This window comes from Leopardus geoffroyi, chromosome A2 (assembly GCF_018350155.1).
Source record: "Leopardus geoffroyi isolate Oge1 chromosome A2, O.geoffroyi_Oge1_pat1.0, whole genome shotgun sequence".
Classification (NCBI taxonomy): Eukaryota; Metazoa; Chordata; class Mammalia; order Carnivora; family Felidae; genus Leopardus; species Leopardus geoffroyi.
The window spans coordinates 30,242,177-30,265,181 of record NC_059331.1 but is presented as its reverse complement, the minus strand read 5'-3'; the positions used below and the strand labels follow the sequence as shown (position 1 = coordinate 30,265,181).

The window sequence follows — 23,005 nt, the reverse complement described above, 5'->3', positions numbered from 1 at the left end:
GGAAAAGCAGAATCTCAATGTCCTTCCAGAACTATTTCATCATCTCTCCACCTCCACCTCATGACTGAGTTTTAGCTATGTTGATATTTAACATGGACATTTTGACAAGCCATCCATTCATTCACTCAACTCATAAGTATTGAATCCTTACTATGTGCCAAAGATTATTTTAGAAAATAAGAATTCACCAAGGGTATCAAGATAGACGTCATGGCCCAGCAGGAAAGAGAAACAAATTTCACCATTTTCCATTAATTATAATTATGGTAAATGTTACCAAGAAGTTGAGCTAGGTGTTCTAAGAAAGTAGAACAAGGAGATTCGACCTAGGGAAATAAATTTTGAGGCTGAAATATAGAAGATGACAAGATGGCTGAGAATTATCTAGGGAGGCAAGGGGGTAAGGGGAATAGTTCCTCTAGGTAGGAAGAAGACTGACACAGCGCAAAGGCATCTCCAAGCTCTATACAGAGGATTTACTATGTGAATTTTAGTGAAACTTCCATGTTAGAAAGAAAGAAATACCCTTCTAGTTAAGTAGTATGTGTGCATGTGTGGTGGGAGGGAATTATTGAAAGGAAAATAAGAGAATCTCAAAGGAACCAAAAGGAGAGATACTGGGCTTTATAAGAATTAGAAAACCAATAAAAGTCAGAGCTCCTTTCTATGACTCTACATAGCTTCTTTTCTCCTGTTCCCTTCCTTCTGCCTTCCCTCCTTTCCTTCCTCCATCTGTTAGTCTCTACCTCTATCCCTATACCTCTTTCTCTCTCTTCGTCAAGTGTCTTATTCTTTCAGCTGTTCCAATATGGCAGTCGACATGAGTAGACATGATCTTGCTATTTCAATTCCGCTGCTAACTGCAATCTCAATATCTCTCAGTTCAATTGCTTGTGAGAGTAAATCCGGTTGACTGTTGGCCATTTAACTGAATTAGTTGGTTGATTTGGGTCAGGTGCCCATGTATGAAACATCTTATTTTTTTTTTTGCCACCCCTAATTGGCAAACCAATTCACATCCCATGTGATCCTGGTGGAATTCTACCCTTAGCCGCAGGGATGGAGGAAATAATTCATGCCTAAGCAACTCAACACAACATATCACCAACCATAAAAGGTTGTTCAGGTTATGTGCGTAAGTCAGACTTTGAGAATTTTGGAATCAAAGACATTATAGGGGGAGATATTCACTCTTCCTTTAGATTGCATGCTATGATGTTATGAGTTTTAACAACCTTTCTGTGACATTAAGGGGAGCCAGACTGAGTATGGAGCCACCTCCGAGGAACCCAAATTAAGATTTGGAAAAATACCAGTTGTTGTGATATTATCCGAGTCCTGACTCCAGCCTTGCTGGAAGCTGGTCTACCCCAGGACATTTCAAACCAATCAATTCCCTCCATTGTTTAAGCGAGTTTCGAGTTGGATTTTTCTGTCTCTTGCAAAAAAGGGCAAACCCATCTGGCTTGCCCCTCACCTGATCAGTATGGACCAAGGCTAAGGAGGGCAATTCCTGTTTCAAGTAGGAAATGATTCTTTGAGAAGGTGATTGATCCAAAGTATATTCAAGGCACCTGGACAACTTAGAGGTAATGAGGAAACAAAGAGCATGGCTAACCATGTTGCTATTACAACTGAATTCATAAGCAAGGAAGGAAAAAAAAATAGAGGTCAGTTCTGATATGGAATTGCTTTATCTTCTTTTCTAAAGAATTTTAATCATGTTTTTCATCACTTCATTAATTTTTTCAATTTTTCTTGAAAACAGTAACAATTCTTTCTACTATTCTTTTAGAAATAGCTACAGGCTATGTTTGAAACATCTCAAATGAGCTCCTTTTGAATTATTCATGTGAGAAAATCTCTATACGTATCCAGAAATAGGGTGTCTTTCTGTCTCCAAACTTAAAAACAACGGATTGCATTTTGCTAAAAAGAAAAACGGTTTCAGCTGAAACCAGACTTTAAAAATATCACCCCATTTTTCTTTCCACAAATCAAATTTGTCGGAGAAAACTGGGGGAAAAAATTGAACTATAATAAAACATTTGACTCGTTCTTACTATATGTTTATGTATGTATTTCTTACCTGTTAGAGATTGTAAATAACTAGAAGGCAGACAGCTGTCTACTCAACTAGGCTGAACATTTTTCTAGCACAGTGTCACAATATCTGGGCAAAATTTCACCAGTGGTAGATGTTATTGTAACTCTGGGCTGTAAGATGTAAACCTTCTATGTAAATCAGGTCCCTTTTTAGTCCTCTGCTCATACTTTTCTTTTCCTTTACAAGGAGCGCAAATTTCCCAAATTTGTATCCAAAGAGATGGAAAACATGTACATTGAGGAGCTGAAGTCATCTGTCAACCTGCTCATGGCCAATTTGGAGAGCATGCCGGTGTCCAAAGGTGGAGAGTTCAAACTTCAGAAACTCAAACGCAGCCACAACGCTTCCATCATCGACATGGGTGAGGAGAGTGAGAACCAGCTCTCCAAGTCAGATGTCGTGCTGTCTTTCTCCCTGGAGGTAAAAAGCCCTAAACCCTTGAAAGTTTCCTGGCACAGCCAGCAGGACGTGGGTGATTAGATGCATCACAATCAGCTTGCTTTCTTCCCTGCACCCCAGGAGCAGTTATTAAAATAACAGCTTGCTAAGCATAGGTCAGCTAATCAGCAAGTGATTCCCCATCTCCAGGAGCCCATGCTTTTCTGAAGGAAATGCAGTCTTAAGAACCATCTACTGAATTTAATCTTGCATTATTTTCCATCTTAAAGCACTGCTCAAGGATTTTGTAAAGCCCTTACGCAATTTAGAAAGTTTATAATGTTGCCATTCTGTGTCGGAGAAAGTTTATAATGTTGCCATTCTGTGTCAGAGAAAGTTTATAATGTTGCCATCCTGTGTCAGAGTTAGGAGAGAAGCAATCTAGCATCATTTGGTGAGTTGTAGATTTTCTTTCCTGTTGTCTCTCCTGTTGGGTACACAAGAGGAGAGCCTCTTGTTGCTGGGGAGCCTTTTTAGTTTATTTCATCAGCCAAAGAAAGAACTCTTCAGACCAGGACTGTGGCAGAAAGCTCCACATGTCAGTACATTTCTCTATAACTTCTGCTCACATGTTTGTTTTTCATACGTATAATAGAGGGAGTGGATCTGATTTGGCTGTAGTGGAATTGCCCAGAAAACTGGTTCTCTATGCAGATTCTTGGCACCACCCAGACCAAATCTCAAGGTGGAGGCAATGCAACATGGTGCAGTCACCTGGGAAAAGAGTTTGGTGGTTTTGCAAAAAGTTAAACATAAAAATAGCACATGTAGAGTGCAACTCTATTCTTAGATATCTACCCAAGAGAAATGAAAACACACATCCCCATAAAATCTTGCTCCCGTTCAAAGTTTATAGCAGCACTATTTTTAATGGCCAAAAATGGAAACAACCTCAGTGTGTATCCCCTCGAAAATGGATAGACAAAATGTGGTACATCCGTACAACGGGTTACTACTCAGCAATGGAAAGGAACAAACTACAGATACATGCTTTGATTTAGATGAAGGTCAAAAACATTCTGCCTCCTGAAAGAAGCCAAACACAAGAGGCCACATGCTGTTTGATTCCCTTGCTACAAAATGTCTAAACAAGGCAAGTCTCCAGAAACAGAAATCAGATTAGGTTCTTGGGGCAGGGGGTAGAAATGGACAGGAGGGACATTACTGGGAGATAAAAATGTTCTAAAACTAACTGATGATGATAGTCATGCAACTTAGTAAATTTTCTAAATTCACCGCATTGTACACTTGAAGTGAGTTAACTATATGATATGTAAAATATGCCTCAATGGTGTCAGAAAAAAAAAATCTCTGGGTGGAGTACACCATGAAATAAGCATTTTAATGAGCCACCCGGGTGCTTCTTATGCATTCTAAAGTTTGAGAACAGTTCGTCACTTATTGAAGCTCAGAACCCCACAAGGATTTTATGATGGCCCTAGATTTGTGGAGACCAAGAGAATAGATCAAATTTCTGTAGATTTAATTAGAATTTGTAAAGACTAAATTAATTTTCTAGAACATCATTAAGGCTTCCTGTGAATTAACTGCCTGTAATTTGTTTTACTGTGCTCAGTTCAGATCAAGATAGTCCTATTACAGTGTGATCAACGTTTATTTTGCAGTTGGCAGAAGCAGTATTCAGTTAAATATAGGGCACTTGGTGTGTGAAAAAACCATCGGTGTAATTTCACAGAAACTTCCTTTTTTTTCTTTCTTTTTTTAATGCTGCCACCTGAGGTACTGAATGCTTTTTCTTAGGTGTCTTTGAATTTGATTACTGCCTATTAGAGGTGGCAATTTATTCCCCCACTGCCTCTTGTCTTTCTACAGAAAGTGGGGGAAAAGTGGTTTATTGATTTTCATGAAGCTTTTAAATCCGTAATTTTCTAATTCTTCATCAGTACTCAATATTATACAGGTGATTATCTGAAATCTAGCTGTGAGTGAGTCCCCAGCCACACTCCCATGTGTACATGATTCAAACAGGCTTTAACTTCTAAGCACAAGTACAGAACGAAATGCCCTCATTTCGTCCCCAAATACTTTTTACTTGCAACGCTAATTGTGCACATACTAAAACTGCCCGCAAGCATCATGGTGCGTCTCTTTGTGAGTGTGTGTTGGGTGACACGGTCAGGGGGACACGAAGAGGGAGATAGGGAACTGTCATCTTATCGGGGTAGACTGGGTTTGAACTTGCAGGTTGGTGGAAGACAGGTTTTAGACAGTTACAGAATTGCGTGACCGCAAAGGACACTCTAGAGCAGGTAGCGGCAGCGAGAGAACTGAGGTCCAGGATCTGAGGTCCAGGATGCCTGACTGGCTTGGCCTTATACCAGGGGAGTACTCTGGTGAAACAGAATGGGCATATGGGGAGTGCCTCTGCCTGCTCCGCCATCGTTAACTCAGCGAATCCCCCTAACAGTCTTCTGAGCCATTTGCATATGTGAAAACCAAGCCTCAGAGAGGTTAAGAAACTGGCAAATGATTACACAGCTGGTGAAGTTGCAGATTCAAGATTTCAATGGAGATCTTTTAAATCACAAAAATTGCGTTCTTTCTACTGTGCCTCCCATTTCTTTCCACCGGTATGGTTCTTACCAGTGTGAAAATTTTCTATGACCTACATCATCTTATCTGGGCCTCATACAACAGCCACAGACGGATACAGGATATACGTTATTGTCCACACGTTACAGATGAAGACCCTGGGCCTCAGGAGATTTGACAGAAAAGTGGAGGGACTTCAAGGTCAAGTCATTTGCCCAGTAGCACATGAGTAATCCAGTGGTTCTCAAAGGATGGCTCCCAGATCATCAATATCAGCATCAGCATCACCAGGGAAATGAGTAGAAATAAAAAGTCTTGGGCTTCACCCAGACCTGCTTATTAGAAGCTGTGGGGATGGGGGCGCCTGGGTAGCTCAGTCAGGTGAGTGTTGGACTCTTGATTTGGGCTCAGGTCATGATCTCAGGGTTTGTGGGATCCAGCCCCACGTTGGGATCCATGCTAACAGCACGGAGCCTGCTTGGGATTCTCTCTCTCTCCCTCTGCCACCACTCGTGCTGTCTTTGTCTCTCTCTAAATAAATAAACTCAAAAAAAAAAAGAAAAGAAAAGAAAATCTGGGGGTGGAGCCCGGCATTGTCTGGGTTTAATAAGCCTTCCAGATATTTCTGATTTATACTAAGTTTGAGAACCACAGGACTATTAATCAGCAAAACTGACTTGTACATCCTGGTTCAAAGCCAACTCTAGTAATCAAGCCCGTTAAAGAAGTGTCCATGTTTTGCACAACCATACCCTTCTCCTTGTGTGATGCCATTTCCTCTTTTGGAGTACGATTGGGTGATACTTTTGTATACCTGGCTTCCTATAGATCCCTGATGCAGGGCATTTGTTTCAGATTTCTAAATCAATGCATCTGCCCTATCCTCCCCTCTTATATAAGACAGGGCGTCCCCAATGAATCAGAGAATAGCAGGTGATCGAATGGAGTATAAGGGTAGTGGTGGGCAGTGCCAGGGATTGTAAATGATACATTTTGGTCCAGCAAAACGCCAGCTTTTCTCCTCAGTGTAGAACAGAGAGTACGCAGCTGCAGACATGTTTTTGTTTTGATTCCACAATGCTGACCTGCACAGTTTGTGTATTTTATTCCTCCCTTTGGGGATTATTGTCAAAATTTCAAAATCAGATTTCTGACTTTGGTTCTGATTCAGGTTTCCATTTTCTGGGAGGAAAAATCACCGTATCTGGCAGCCGTGGACTAAGGACTGACAAGGCAACAATGGGGTGTGCCTGGGTCCTGACTGCTCTGTGTACGTGGAGCACGTGCCCTCCGTTTTGCCATGGGCCCCACCACTCCCTCTTGTGTCCCGGACTCTAATGCTGAATGGCCTTTGCTCTTAGCACTTGTGTTAGCACTTACCTCACTGCAAAGAGAAAAGTGAATTTCTGGGCCTTTGTCTCTCCTGAGTGCTGAATTAAAAGCTAGACTATTTTGAAAGAAGATAAGAGAGACCCTGTTTCTTTGTGGAAAGGAAAAAATAATCATGCATTGAACCCAGGAAAAGCAGCCGTTTCCCCTTACCTGTCTGGCCCCTGTGAGCATCTGAGGTAGTGAAGGTTGTCTTTCCACCTGAGAGGCACTAAGTTACACTATGAAGAATTTGCATCTTCACGCAAGACTGGTACCAGGCTGGCTGCTAGAAAACTGATAGAAGCTACCAGATACCTGTCGGGTATTTTGGTGGCTTCTTCCCATCTGTGTATTTTCTTCTGGGTGATGCTTCCCATGGCTTTGGGTACAAGCTTGGGATAACCTCTGCCATGTGTGGTTCTCCTTCCAGGTGGTGATCATGGAAGTCCAAGGCCTCAAATCCTTGGCTCCCAATCGCATTGTGTATTGCACCATGGAGGTGGAAGGAGGAGAGAAACTACAGACCGACCAGGCCGAGGCTTCTAAACCAACGTAAGTCCTATTTCTCCACAGCTCATCTTCCAGAAGAAGGTTGCTCTCATTGCCACCATTTTGTCCAAGTTACAGGTCTGGTTTCCCCAGAAGGTTCTAGAAGGCATATATTTTGATTATTTTCCATACAGGATGACTCAATTACATTCTTATTCAGCAGCCGTAATAAGGATTCCAATTCCTGGGGCTCCTGGGTGGCTTAGTCAGTTAAACACCCGACTCTCGATCTTGGCTCAGGTCATGATCCCAGGGTTTGGGGATGGAACCCCATGCTCACTCACTTGCTTGCTCTTTAAAAAAAAAATGTGTGTAAGGATTCCATTTCCTTAAGAGCTGAAAACAGAGGAAACTTAAAGAAATAATCTCCATTCTGGAGGCTTTATGTATTAATCTTAGAGAATTCAGTCACATCTTCAATCCTTTGATACAATGTACCGGAGAGTTTCATACAAAATTTCTTTTATTAGATTTACTAAATAATATTTGGTTTATGGTATAAGCAATTTGTTCAAAAGCTTTCTCTATGTGCCACAGTTATGACTATTTCAGTAAAGCAGTTATGACTATTTCAGTAAAGCAATGTATTATATTAGATACATTAATTCATTCAGTCAGTACATATTTGCCAAACGTTCACTCTGTGGGTACAAGGTAGAGGTGCCCAGGGGAGAGGAAGGTAGTCACTGCTATAGTTCTACAGATCTTATACTTAACATTGAGTGGGAGGATCAGAAATATAATCATGTTAATGTATAATTACAGATAGTTATAAATGTTGAAAAAGAAAGAGTGCTTTGACAAGTGACAGCAGAGGACTCAAATCACTTTGTGGGGAAAGAGTCAGAGTTGGGCTTCTTTAGGAGTTACAAGACATTTGGGCTAGTATTACAAAAGTTGAGCGAAGCAGGTGGGAGTGGAAAGAACATTCCAGGCAGAGTCAGCTTGTGCAAAGGCCCTGTGGCCAGCAAAGGCCTTGTAGGAAAGCAGAACTGAAAGAAGGCCAGTGGAGATGGAATTCAGAGAATAGGTATGCCATAAGCTGCCAGTGAGGCAGGAAGGGACCACACAATGAAGGGCTTTGCTAGACTATGGAGAGGAAAACATGGAGATAGGTGATTAGAAATGTGTTTTAGGGGCGCCTGGGTGGCGCAGTCGGTTAAGCGTCCGACTTCAGCCAGGTCACGATCTCGCGGTCCGTGAGTTCGAGCCCCGCGTCAGGCTCTGGGCTGATGGCTCAGAGCCTGGAGCCTGTTTCCGATTCTGTGTCTCCCTCTCTCTCTGCCCCTCCCCCGTTCATGTTCTGTCTCTCTCTGTCCCAAAAATAAATAAACGTTGAAAAAAAAAAAAAAAGAGAAATGTGTTTTAAAAAGATCACGATGGCTGCAGTGGAGGGATGCAGGAGACCAGCTAGGATTCTGTGGCAATCGTTCACAAGAGTGATGATGATCAATTCATTTGGGTCAGAAGACTGTCAGGCCTCAAAGATTCTTGACAGGTCACTACTATTTCCCTCCCACCCCACTGCCTCTTTCCCTTCCTTTTCTATCTCAGTTATGCCAACCAGACTAATGACCTTTGTTTTGTTATTGTTGTTAATTCATAGAAGTCATAAAAAGGATGACCCCCGATAGCAATGCCCTGCTTCTCCTCCTGCAAAGCATTATGAACTGCTTAGCAGAACATGAATAGTTTACCAGGATGTTGAAACAAAATAGTTCAAAGAAAGCACTGCATGTTTCCCAGACTAGAGAAAATCTAGGGCATTGTATGCCTTCAAGTTTTTCTTTGCATAAATAAGCTCGGAAGCTGGGCGAAATTAATGAACGTAAGCAAGAAGAAATGGAAACCAATACAACTTGTCACACACGATCCTTCCTCCCTTTTTTTAAACTTAGTTTTCAACTGAAGATGAACGCAGTTTCCTTTTTACTGCCTGCCTTTGATACAAATCCCAATTTTCCCCACACCTGTCACCATGGCCTGATCATTATCAATGTTATTATGTTATGCTGCATTATTTATGCATGCTTTTAAAAACGTGTCGTTATGTGGGGGATGAAAAACCTATTCGGTGTTTCTGCCAACTTTTTAGGTGTTGGGCTCAATATGGTGTCATAAGATAGAGGAGGAAGGAGAAAGCTCTGATTATTCTGACTGGCTGTTGTTTCATATGAGCTATGGTAGCTTAAAACATAATTCATATCAGTTTATTGGGTTAAAAGGTTTTAGCTGCCAGGGTAAATGATGAGCTGATCTTCATGTGTTTATGAATGCTCAAAACAGAGTTTCAGCTTACAACTAAATATGGAATACTTCAGTCTTTCTACTTGACATACTCGTATTTCACATACATATTTACTCCTATCCCCACATGTGCATTATTATGTCCATATTAATAAACATCTCACACTGAACCACTTTGCTTTTCTAGGCAAAAGTATGATAGTTTCATTTCTCTTCCATCAGTGAGTGGGTACTACTAAAACCTCACAGAGGATTTTCTTGTTTGCCTGTTTGTTTTTAAATACAGTAAGAGTGCAGATTTCAGGTCTAGGGTCAAGTCAAATCAGTCAGCAGTGGCTAACTGCAGCACTGTGTTAAGAAGGGTTCTGAGGCCAAATCTGTACTCAGAGGAAAATAGCGCATGACGAACTTGGAATTGGAATGTCTGCCATAGGAGAGGAAGAGGTCTAAGAACCTCATGATTGCCATTTCTATAGCACCCCAAAGAGATAAACCCAGAGTTTGAAATGTAGCGATGCTTGTGTTTCTTGCTGTCTCTTCTTTGATCCTTTTTTTAAAATGGCTATTTATTTTTAAGAGAGAAAGAGACAGAGAGTGAGAAAGAATGAGAGCACATGCGAGCAGGGGAGGGGCAGAGAGAGAAGGAGACAGAGGATCCGAAACAGGCTCTGTGCTAACAGCAGAGAGCCCAACACCGGGCTCGAACCCATGAACTGTGAGATCGTGACCTGAGCTGAAGTCGGATGCTTAACCGACTGAGCCACCCAAGTGCCCCTCTTTTTTTTTTTTTTTTATCATTCCTGTATCAATTCTGTTTACAACCTCTATCATCTTCCTTGTAAATCAATAATTCTTTTCCCAACTCTCTTCTTTGCCAGTTTCTTTGTCCTAGTTCAGTTCTGGAAGGTTTTTTTCGGCCTCTGGCGGTACCTGGTACTAGGAGCAAGCCCGTTGGTACAGGGGCCTTTTCTTCCTCCCTCCCTGGTGTGGACTTATTCAGAATCCTCTCTACCATTTTTTTTTTTTTTCCTTTGAAGCTTATATTTCTTCTCCTTTTTTTTTTTCTACTTCTAATTTTTCCCATTGCCAATCTCCAGTTATCATGTCTGCTCCTTGATTTTGATTACCCCAAAAAGTATCCTTTGGAGGGTTATCTTCTATGTGTCCTAATAACTCCACTTCATTATCTGACAAGCTTAGCCCTTTTCCTGCCCTATTCATCCTCTGCATCTTGTCTTTGACTATTCTTACCACCAGCATATCCTCATACTTTATTTATACATTCTAAAATCAAAATTAAATCCAAGCCTGTTTTATTACTCTTGAATTCTATTGTTGCTGCTAATAAGTATTTTCACTCAGCAACTGGAAACCCACATCTTATCCTTCATGTGTCTACAAGGAATTTGACTTTTGTCTTTTGTTGTTGTTGTTGTTACCAAGTACAGTCATGAATCGAGGAGTACGTCACATAACCCACTTTGTCCAAGGGTGTAGGTTTTTGGAACTCCAGTGTATAGATAATTCCGATAAAAGCAAGGGCAGGAGAATAGTACCTGCAGGGAGAATGATTAAGTTTGGAAAATGCAAGACATTAAATCTGAGTTATTCAATCTTCGTGGGCATTTAAAAAACTTGGAAGATTTCCAACCATATAAATGAACCTACTTAGCTTTGTTTGTTCATGAGTTTCCCAAACTTGTTTCACCTAATACCTATTAGCATCCTTTGGAAATGCTGGTCTATATTGTCCAAATCTAGTCACGGAGTTTCCAAACTCTCCCTCACCTCCTCAGCCAGTGCTGTCTCTTTACTTACAACCAGAGCCCTGCCCCGCATGATCATTTTGGATCCGGTGTGTGTAACATAAGACTGCTGTGTTCATGACTTAAAGAATTTTTTTGATTGGAAAAAATGGCGTCTGCACGCATGCGTCTGTGTGTCCTCTGTTCATCCTTCATTTTAGTGTGCTACCTGTGGGATTATTTTCAAGCAGACTATATGCCCTCTCAATTCACTTGTCCTCCTGTCCTGGGTTTTTAATATGGAAAGCCAGCAAAATATGTTATCACAATTTTCAAGCAATGTGTTTATTTCAAAGACTTTTGCCTCCGTTTGTAATACATTGTTTCTCCTTCTGTGAGAAACCAATGGAGGTGCTGAGGCAGAAGTAATTGAAATGGTGTTTTTTAGGCAGGCAATCTCAGGAAAGCAAGGGAGTGGAGGAGAGAAATACTTTGCGGATGCAAGAACTCAGATACATTTGTCTACCTCCCATGGAACAGAGCAGAAGACTTTTCTTGTCACCCCGAGGTGTTTTTCAAAAAGCCCGGCACTCTCAGCTCTACTGATAACAGAGATTATGTATGTTTTTATCAAGACAGGACGTGGAGTAAAATCAAATCATGGGACTAGGAAGTAACTGCTTTTCCATTTGTGTGTCAGTTCTTCTGATCAGGTCAAGAACGATTTTATTTGGGTCTGGTAGATATTTAACTCCACCAGAGGCCTCAGGCTCTGAGTCATCTGCAAACAGGAACCTCCAGTTAGAATTTCACAGCATTGTTTAGATCTCATTTACCCAGAAATGTTTTTTTGTATACTGGGCCTTGAAGTGGTTTAAATTGAAAGAGAATATCTTTTCTGAATGTCTCCTTTGAAATGTAGATGTCAGGGGCTGATAGGAGGGGTGGGGACTGGTATTCCCTCAACAAGGGACAGGGGATGCTTTCTTTGCGTCCTCCTGGTGCTGGAGCTACAGCCTTGAATGGCACACGTCAAGCTCTGGCCCCACAAAGTGTGCATTCTCATAAAGGGCACAGGCAGGAAACACATGAACAAGGAAACACGTAAGATAACAATCATTTCTAATTTGCGTCACCTTCCATTTACGGCCGGTGGTGCTGCTTTGTCTTTTGCATCAGGGATGTAAGTTTTCTCTTTTAAATAACTATATTAACATTTAAATGTGAAATGATTTAAATAAAATATATTAAGTAAATAATAGCACAGGTGGTGCCTAGATAATGGTAAAAAATAATCACGGAAGTATCCTGTGTTGGTACGTGGGAACAGCAAAGATTGGGGAGATGGTATGCAAATTAATTTAGGAAAATTGATGTAAGGAATTCTAAGATCTTCCCTGAGTAGAAGATACACTCCAAAGTGACTTTCTTCATGGATTTGTATGGTGCAAATTACTCTCTAAAGAAAAGCAAGCCCTGTGGATTAAATATCACAGAAATTTAAGTAATTGGGCTAAAAAGAAAGGCAGTTTTAGTTAGCCGTCTAATGTTGTGTTCAATTATCCAAAATTATATTCTTCTGAATGGAAACCAAGGATGCCACTTGACCTTTGATCCTTTAACAAGTTTATTATTCCCTGACAAGCCATGGGCTTCGTGACCGATGGCTTTCATTATTGTCACGGATTAGAAAACACAACCAGACTGTTTCCTTCCACTTTCCAGGGGAAGAAGAAAATAAGATGCCCTCATTGGTAGGTCTTGCTACAGCCCTGGCATTTTTCAGTGGCACCTTATCTAATGAGACCACATTAAAGCAAAACACGAACACAAAATGCAATGACTTCCTGTAACACTTCTCTTCTGTGAAATATATTGTTTGTCCTAATGGCAACTCCAAGTGGGCCAGGCTTATTATGTCCAAATTACTCATACAAATGGAGTTGCATTAAATCGCCCCCACGGTAAGTCAGTTCCAAAGTGGGGAAAGGAAGTTGTGCCACCAATTCCTTGACTCATATTATCATCTTAATGGTACTTCCTTTCTCAGTATAACGAAAAATGTTTTCAGTATACTGGACCTTGGAATGATTTAAATGGAAGCAGGATGTATTTCTTGAATAGCTTCTTTGAAATTTAGATGCAAGAGAAGGCTATAAAGGGTGGGCCCTGGTATTCCCTCAACAAGGGTACATGGGATGCTCTCCTTGTGTCCAACTTGGGCTGGGGCTACAGCCATGAATGACATAGATCACGCTTTGGCCTCATAGAGTGTACATGCTAGTGAAGGACATGGGCAATGAATGAACAAATAATTGTTTAAGATAATAGCAGGTTGTAATTCGGTTCTAAAGGAAATGAAGAGGCCCGCTGTAGTAAAAAGTCCTGGGGAGGTAAACCTGAAAGGAGGTGATTCTTAGGAGGCCTCACTCCTTTGTCATGAGGAACTCCATGCTCAAAGGCACAGTCCAGGAGGCATTTATGTCGTACCTGAGTGGGAACTTGGCTACCACTTCTCTTGTTTTTCTTACTGAGAGGGATGCTTAGCTTCTTTCAGAGTTAATTAAATCATAAATGGTAAAGGCCAACACTGACCCAGAAATTCAATTTTGCTAGGCTCCCAGAAGATGTGTGGGTTGGGAAGAAGCAAAATTATAATTACAGTTTGGGATACTCAGAGACTGCCCTGCCTCTCAGACCAGAAAGATTTGTCCAGAAGCACAACTTTTATTGAAAACCAGTTTGTGTTTGCTTGTGTTGGCTTGCTTGGGTAGTGAAAGGAAGCCGGCTGATAAAAACAAGAAGCAGTACTGTAAAAGGTAGAAAGGAATGGAGTTCTAGAGACCAAGCTTCAGAGACAGAGCTCCGAGCATTACACACGACTCTTCCATAAATATGTCACCCCATCTTGTTCAGGTTACCAAGCTTTCCAGCTTCACCGTGTTCTGATGAGTGGTATCCAAGACCACTTTCCCCCGGGCAATTCTGTAAGATGTTCATCTACTTGATCCAGAGAAGAGCCATAATGGCAGAACTTTAAGACAGAGTTTTCAGGAATTTCAAGTAACACTGAGGTAGTGAAGTTTCTAGACTTGGTAGAAGTTCAGAACTGGATGATCGAGTAACGGCTGAAGTTTGACAAGTTACACAATGATGTTCCATCCTAATGTAAAAAATTCATGAAAATTCTGATTTCATGAGTAGTCCAACATAGGGCAGGTATATAACAAAGATGTATTTTTTTTTCTTAGCCCTTTAGGGACCAAGGGACAGAAGGTTCTTTTACTTTCTGGTTCAGCTCCTCAAATACATTGCCAGAACTTACCCATCACTTATACCTGATGCTAGAGTAATCTGAGATTGGGACTGATTGCCCATCACTGGTTAGTGGAAATCCAATGCAATGCATTTCTCCCCAAGTGTGGAAGACCACTGAACTTATCACTTAGTGACCAGGGAGAATATGGGAAGGAATGGAATATTGTTTCTTACATGTAATAGTGGAATGCAGCCCAAGCACTTAATTTATCCTCAATAGTAAGAAAATAAGAGACGCTTGCTTTAGATTCATCAATGCATAGAAGCAATATGGCATCTTGGATAAGAGCACAGAATCGGGAGCCAGAGCACTGGGTCCATATCTCAGCTGCATGACATTGAGCAGGTTATTTAACTCTTTGTGCCTCAGTGTCCACGTTCTTGTGAAAATTAAATTAATTAACATATGCAGACTATTTAAAACCCTGCCTATCAGGGCGCCTGGGTGGCGCAGTCGGTTAAGCATCCGACTTCAGCCAGGTCACGATCTCGTTGTCTGTGAGTTCGAGCCCCACATCAGGCTCTGGGCTGATGGCTCAGAGCCTGGAGCCTGTTTCCGATTCTGTGTTTCCCTCTCTCTCTGCCCCTCCCCCGTTCATGCTCTGTCTCTCTCTGTCCCAAAAATAAATAAACGTTGAAAAAAAAAAAAATTTAAAACCCTGCCTATCATGTTGGCTATTATTATCATGACTTCATTCTTCTTTGGAGGGAGGAAAGAGAGCTGGAAAAAAATGGCTAGGTCTAAAATAGCAATTAACTGTTGAGTAATGTAACACCTTCTAGGGACCAGGTCCTGTGCTCAGTATTTCATAATCAGTGTCTTATTTAATGCCCTACTGACACCTGTGAGATAGGTACTGTTATGATTCCATTTTACTGATGGAAATGCTGAGATTCAGGGAGGGTAAGTAACTTGGTGAAAGTTGCACAGATAAGAAATAGCTGAGCCAGGAGCCAAATCCAAAGCCTGTACCTTTAATACATGCTGCCACTCCACTTCCTGAAAGAAATCATGCCACTAAAAACAGGCATTTTTTTCATTAGCATTGACTACTCAGCAAAGGTGTCTAACAGGGCTCGTTCCTTTCCCATAAGCGCAGTTACTTTATGGGGTAAATCAGTGCCCCTGCTTACAAGGTGATGAATGTGCCATCACACATCAGCACTAACACGGGTGCTCCAACTCACTGCAGGCATAATTCGACCCACACGAGTCTGTGTGAGACTCAGCTCCGCAGGCATAATTTGACCCACACGAGTCTGTGTGAGTCGCCAGAGATGAACCTGGGGTGGCCCCGACCTTCAAGGTGCTTACCAGATTCCAGAAGGAGCCACTAATGATAATGCTCGTCATCTCTCCTGACAGAATCAGTATCAAAAACAATTGCCCCTACCATTCATTGAAGTCTGCTAGATGCCAGCCAGTGAGCTAGCTGATATCATATGGTTGAGTCACACAGCCCCTGGGTTTAAATCCCAGCTCCACCGCTCACCTGCTAGGTGACCTTGGGCAAGTGGATCCTCTTTCCTGAGCTTCCTTTCCTCAGATTTGAAGTGGAGATAACAATACAACCTGCCCCGTGGGCTCGGTGTTGAAAAATATGATCCATTTTAGCAGCTGAGTTCAATGAACGACACAGTGTAACCTTTCAAGAAATAATAGCCAAAGACAGACTGTGATCCCGCTGAATCCTACATGGCACTGTTAAGAAAGAGGTACCCACTAATGCCCTCGTTACCCATAAGGAAGAAGCAGTTCAGAGAAGAGGCGTGCCATAAAATCCTACAACTCCTCAAATGTAGGCTGTATGACTCCACACACGTGGGAAAATCTGCCTAAGGAGAAAGGGCACGGTGGCCAAACTTCTTTCCAGAGCCAGAGGACAGACCCCCAGGGTAGACTGCCATCAATTGGATGATACAAGAGCTGGTTCCCAAAGGCAAGAGGAACAGAAAAGGGCAGGAGTCCTTCCCGAATCCCCACCCAGGGTCACAACATGCCAAATCATTCAGCCCCCTACACCTGGGTCTCTACACGCCCGTTCTTCCAGCTTCTTTCTGGATCAGAGCCTTTGTTGAACAAAGGGTTAGGAGAGGCCACAGTGCTGTGGAGATCGTCTTTGTCTGTGTGTTATCCGTTTTACGGCAAAGTGCCCTGTGCTGTGATACAGAGCTCACCTCACTGCAGGTCTGCAGATGAGTGTGGGGCCTCTGGGGAACACAGATGCTCTTCTTGTCATAATGCCAATCATCGAGGTGTTTGGGACCTTCTGGGACTCCAGTGCTTAAACTCTAGAGTCCCAAAGTTCCCTGGGTTCCTTTGCAAGGACTTAAAACTTTCACCCCACCCCACAGCTTCTGGTTCAGAGAATTTGGGCTGAAGCAGCTATTCCAGGGAAGCTTTCGTAGCTGGAATCTGGTTGGAAACATTTTGGTGATAGTATGGAAAATAAAGGTTCAGTGTAGGCATAAGAGCAAAGCTTTGGGGTAAGACCATCCCTAGTTTGGATCCCAGTTATGCCATGGACCTTGTTACATTGGATGAGTTACTAAATCTTTCTAAACCTATGTTTCTGCAACTATAACATGAGGCTAATGATACATATAGGCTTGTTGATGAGCCTTCAAATTTAATAATATATGCAAAGCCCTTGGGACAAGTGTAAGAATTGGTATTCTTATTTTTGTAATTTATTATTGCCTTCAGTGGAGCCAGGGTGAAAGGGAAACAGGTAACAAAGGCCATCAGTCAGGTGCCCTTTATGGTTTAGATGCATGTTTTTAGTTTTCCTTGGACTGCGCTCATTTATACGTAAATTATGTACTTGTGCTTGGAAAAATCTGTATATCAGGCTGACTTTCTTATAATACCTTACATAGATGATCAATAAATGTTGATCGACTCAAAGTTAAGCCTTAATGGCACATGGCTCTGGGAAAGGCTAAGGAGAAGGTCCCTGTGATGGACTTGAACCCTCTTTAGAATACTAATGGTCATAACAATAATTATGGTGGAGATTTCTGTACTGAAATGAGTACTAAGTATCTGAAAGAACAGAAATGGCTGCAAAATATCTAAAAGAACAGAAAAAGTATGAAAAATCAAATGAACCCATTGCGTGAACTCTTTTAAACATCCAACCACTATCACTTTTCGAGTAATGAACACAGTACACATATGTATACACACACATGCACACCAAAGAATTGCTAGGTGCATCACCAGTTAAAGTACATCTGTGTAAAGTTGGGTGTATCTTGTCATTTAGCAAACAGGCTACCATGGTTTTGTTGTTTGGGATTTTTTTTTCTTTTGTAAATGTACTAGAGAGACAAAAGGAATAAAAGGAGAGCTCTTGTCTACCGTTACTTTACATATCAAGTCTTTGATAGGTACAATAGGTACAATAGAATTGCAGTATCAATAATTGAGAACTGTTAGGAAAGAGGAATTGGAAGCAGGGATCTTGGCACTTGAAGTCCCAGTTCTGCCCTGCCATGTTGTCACCTTGTTTTTCTCCCTGCTGCATCAGATCACACAAAGTATCCACTCCGACAGCAGAACTTGGTGGTTTTCTGTTGAGCCAAGTATATATCAAGACTTGGGGCCTGGAAAATGCTTCTCTCTTTTGCACTTTCCTACTTAGAAGACCCCACACAAAACACATCTCAAAGCCAGCCTGGCCTCCAGAAATGGCAGCCTCTGGAAGGACTCGTTGTGCTATTTTGGTCAACTGTGACCAGAATTCATACCATGGGCCTGCCACCTGCTGATCTCACAGATATCTGTAAGTCAAGGGGAGCATCAGGTTGTAGAGAGAAAAACACAAGATGCTGTTCACTATACTTCATTCATTCAATCAACCCTTCCTTCCTTTCTTGTGTGTGAGTACCTACAGCATGCTCAACACTGTGCATGGTGCTGAGGACAGAGCAGGGAACAAAAGATGAAAAATTGGGATGCCTGGGTGGCTCTGTCGGTTGGGCTTCTGACTCTTGACTTCAGCTCAGGTCATGATTTCATGGTTTGTGAGTTCAAGCCCTATATCAGGCTCTATGCTGGCAGCATGGAGCCTGCTTGGGATTCCCTCCCTCCCTCCCTCTCTCCCTCCCGCCCTCCCTCCCTCCCTCCCTCTTTCTCTGTCTCTCCCTCAAAAAATAAATAAATAAACTTAAAAAAATCCAAAATCCTGCCATTATGTCACCCACAGTCTAATGGGACAGATAATCATTAGATAAGACCACTTTAGATCATTGGGTAGAGTTGCATCAAAGTTTGGGTTTGGCCTTACTCTTCAGTCAGAATCTAGTAACTTTGCTTCAGCTTTGTCTTTGGAAGACCTGATAGTCAAATGTTATTTCAAAGTCATTTCTGTCATTCCTGCATTTGCGTGTGCTCAGTGATCATGTAATCACATAAATAACCCCATCGCCAGTCAAGGTGATAATGTTATAATATAGGCAAGGTTTGCTGCTCATATCTTAATACTCATTTTAAAATGTAAGTGAACGTTACAAATACACATTAGAGTCAAGATCTTTATGTGTGCTTTTTATGTTGAATTCCGTCAGTCGTTGGTTCTGCACACACACTAACACACGTACTTGTTATCAAATTGTGAACAGAGGTCATCCCTTACGATTACAAAACTGTTTATTTTATTTTATTTTATTTTATTTATTTATTTTTTTTTTTTTTCAACGTTTATTTATTTTTTTGGGGACAGAGAGAGACAGAGCATGAACGGGGGAGGGGCAGAGAGAGAGGGAGACACAGAATCAGAAGCAGGCTCCAGGCTCTGAGCCATCAGCCCAGAGCCCGACGCGGGGCTCGAACTCACGGACCGCGAGATCGTGACCTGGCTGAAGTCGGACGCTTAACCGACTGCGCCACCCAGGCGCCCCTAAAACTGTTTATTTTAAATGAAACAAATGACTTTTCAAATGGTTAAATAAGTCGATGACTATTAAAAGAATGGGTTAACTTGATACCTTTAGGAGGAACATTCTATCCCTTCTGAGCTAAGAAATCTATAGAATTTAAATTATAGTACAAGGCAGAAAAATAAAGGTTAGCCTGTATCAGAATTCTAATCATTGTAGACCCATTTGGTGTACCAGCCTTCATCACATAAGACAAGATACAATAAAGCTTACCTTAATCTGTTCTATCCAGAAGAAAGAAAAGCTTAATAAGTCACTGTCACTGTTGACATTTCCACACACTGGCAGAGCAGGTCCCCAAATATTTCACTCCTCCACCAACCTCAAAGCAAATATCTACTTAGCGTCCAACCTTAACATGCCATATAGAGGCACCGAAACAGAATGCTAAGAAATTCTTGTTCCTACAGCATAATAACGAAAGTTTACATTTTGATTATTAAAATGTCAATAATAAAATAATAACTAAATCATTAATAATTTTATTTGACTCCTGTATTCTCAGAAGCTTATTTTGTGATGTCCGTGCTTAGCCTTTTCCAAATATTTATTGTATCCCTCAGTCTATTTAGCATTCAGCTGAAATGTGGGTTAAGGGCCTTTGCTGTGAATCGAGGACGATTCTGTGGGGATTAGCCACATTGAGGAGAAGCTGTTGTAATTAGACTGGTCAGAAAGTATCCCCAAGAAGGGATGATTGAGCTGAAATGTAAACAGGAAGGAGCTAGTCCAGGAAAGAGCGTGCTGGGCAGAGACAAAGGAGATTTCGAGACCCTGCATAGGGAGGAATCTGGCACATGTGAGGGGCAGACAAAAGGCTAGAGAAACGGGTGAAGAATGAGGGGGAAGGAAGTTGGAGGTGAGTCGGTGAGGCTGGCTGAAGCCAGATTTCACACTGATCTGGAGACCAAGGTTACTTAGTCTGGATTTTAAGCCAGCAAGTAACTTGGTGGCTGCTGTGTGTAGTAACTTGACTACATGGGGAACGGGCAGGAATGAACGCAGGGACACTAGTTGGGAGTCTGCCACAGCCCTGTGGGAGAAGATGGTGGTTGATGGTTGCAAAGGAAGGGGAGTAAAAGGGACGGGTTCAAGACCCATGGGGATGCCAAGCCAAGCCTTCTGGTTTTTCACTCTTCCCAAGTGCTCTACCCTCTGGAGGTCACGTTCTAACCCCATACAACACTGGACTCTTCCCTCACGACCGTGTAGTTCTTCGTTATCACCCCACCTTGCTTTGTACACACTGCTTGCCGATTTGTAAGGTGTAATTCCTGTGTCTTGGTGAATGACCTTGGGGGAGTTGATGCCAGCCTGGCGTTGCTTACAGCCTTGTGGGTGATGGATGTACACCCGGGAGTTGGGACAGTCCATTCTCTCGCTGGGCCTTTTCTTCCCTGCAAAGATTACTCTACAGCTGTACCAAATTTGTTCTTTCTCCACGTTAGCAAAGACGTGTCTTTTACAGAATGTTACATGCTGACATTAGGGTGACATTGACACCAGACCAAAAAAGAAAATTAATGAATTCACGTTCCCCTCAAGGTTTCATTTTGTGCTTGGTTTAAAAGTCAGATTGCACTGTGCTTGTGGTAATACTCGCTGCTGGTAGGGAGGTATTAATGTGAAAGGATTTCAAGAAATAACCTACAATGGGTCCAATCTCACAGAGCAAGGGAGCAGTTTTCTGTAGATAATGTGAGTGTTGGGTACTTGAAGTCTTTCATGAGGATAATGTTTAATTACATTTAAGTAAATCAGGCTTGACTCCAACTTCACGGTGCAAATCTTAGACCCAGGACTCCGCTAACAGATGCAGCTGCTGAAAAATCTGGGCAGAAAATACATATTTTGTGCATATACTTCAAATAATATTTTTTAGTATCTATTTTGTGTCAGGCACTGTGCTCAGTCTTATTATTGGCTTAGTTTTTAAAATTAGACATGGTGTTTTCTGATCAAAAATTTAATATGTCTATTGCTGAAATTTGGGGGAGATTGTAAGGAAAAATGTAAAAATTGCTCATGATCCCAATACTGGCAGCAATGATTGTAAATAGCACGGTGTTGCTTTCCAGGTTGCTTTTCTGTATCTGTGAGTGTGTGTACTTACGTACCTACAGATAAATGCACATGATAGATAAGCTTGTATGGAAATCTTTTTGCTCATCTATGATTGTTTATCTTGGAGAAATTCCTGGAAATGGTATTGTTCGTTCACAGGTAGTTCCTCCATGTTGGTGAGTGGTGAGTAGGGTGACCAGCTCATCCCAGTTTGCCCAGAGCTTTCCAGGCTTAGCACTGAAAGTCCTTTGCCCTGGGGCAAAGTGGAACAGTGGGTCATCCTATGTGAGTGAACATTTCTGTTCCACCTCCGTCATCCTGCATAGTGGGGGAAAGTGTACGACTAATAGTCGCCTGCTGAATTTGTCGGGAGACCTCTGTCTCTTCAGCTTCCCCCATCAGGATACCATCTTTGTCTCCGGCAACCTTCAGAGCATTCACTGGAGCTTTTTGTATACAAACAGCAAACAAGTCATTGTGCTCATGCGAAGGTCATGCTCCGGCCTCACTGAGCAATCTCAATTTGCTCCATTTGTCTGGATACATAAATAGCTTCACAATTAGAATGATTATGTAAACAGCAGAGTGAAACTCCATGTAAACAGATTACTTTGTAGAATTTGTACATTGAAGTGAAAACAAGGGACACCTTCCTTACATTTGTGTAGGAGCTCCTGTGGCTATAGGAGGAGACAAAGTCCTAGATTAAACTAGAGGGAGAAACAATGCACAAGATACAGAAAACTCATTGCCGGAATTTTGCAATAACTACTAACAATATAAATCCTTTTTTGAATGGAGGTTTTTTTTTTTTTAGTTTCTTGTAACTAACCTAGTCCTTGTTACCTACCAAGGATCAGGACACCATATCCATATTGTGGGTGTCAAATTCGAGAGAAAACATGTCTGCCAAGCAACTCTTAGGACTAAGGTTAATACCACTGGCGTTAGTTAAAGTAACATAAAATCAGCTACTAACTTCGTTGCCTAATACCTAAACTTTTCTACAGTCTAGGAAAAAGTATTATATAGAAAGCAAATGGATGTATAAATATAAATACAAAATAAAATATGAATATAATTTGAGAGACTATATATATAAATACGATATATATATATACACACACATACACATACATACATACATACATACATACATACATACATATATTTGAGGAAAGTATTCTTTCTTCTTTTTGGCTTTTATTATCTTTTTAAAATAAGTAAACTAATAAAAAGGTTTGAGCTGTGTTTGAAATACAAAACACCCAGACACTTAAGAAGTAAGAGAAGAAATCTACATAACCTTGAGGACACTCTAAAAGACAGGCAGTTGGTAGGGCTTAATTCTAAACCTAGGTTTCCAGGATGATTGAAACCCTAAGTCTCTTGAAATTGATGTGAAACACCTTATTTAAAGTGGAGGTAAATCAAGGGGCGCCTGGGTGGCTCAGTCGGTTGGGCGTCCGACTTCGGCTCAGGTCATGATCTTGCGGTCCGTGGGTTCGAGCCCCGCGTCGGGCTCTGTGCTGACAGCTCAGAGCCTGGAGCCTGTTTCGGATTCTGTGTCTCCCTGTCTCTCTGACCTTCCCCCATTCATGCTCTGTCTCTCTCTGTCTCAAAAATGAATAAACGTTAAAAAAAATTTTTTAAAGTGGAGGTAAATCAC

The 23,005-nt window shown here is 41.6% G+C and overlaps 1 protein-coding gene across 29 annotated transcripts in view; it reads left to right on the top strand.

The window, feature by feature from the left end:
- The window catches only part of CADPS (calcium dependent secretion activator), a 481,890-nt gene that overhangs the window by 230,843 nt on the left and 228,042 nt on the right, over positions 1-23,005 (top strand). For all 29 annotated transcript variants that reach the window (XM_045496967.1, XM_045496969.1, XM_045496972.1 and 26 more), the window contains exons 5-6: positions 2,294-2,527; positions 6,900-7,021. In XM_045496967.1, the coding sequence (XP_045352923.1) occupies positions 2,294-2,527; positions 6,900-7,021 (356 nt within the window). The remainder of the gene's footprint in view (positions 1-2,293; positions 2,528-6,899; positions 7,022-23,005) is intronic.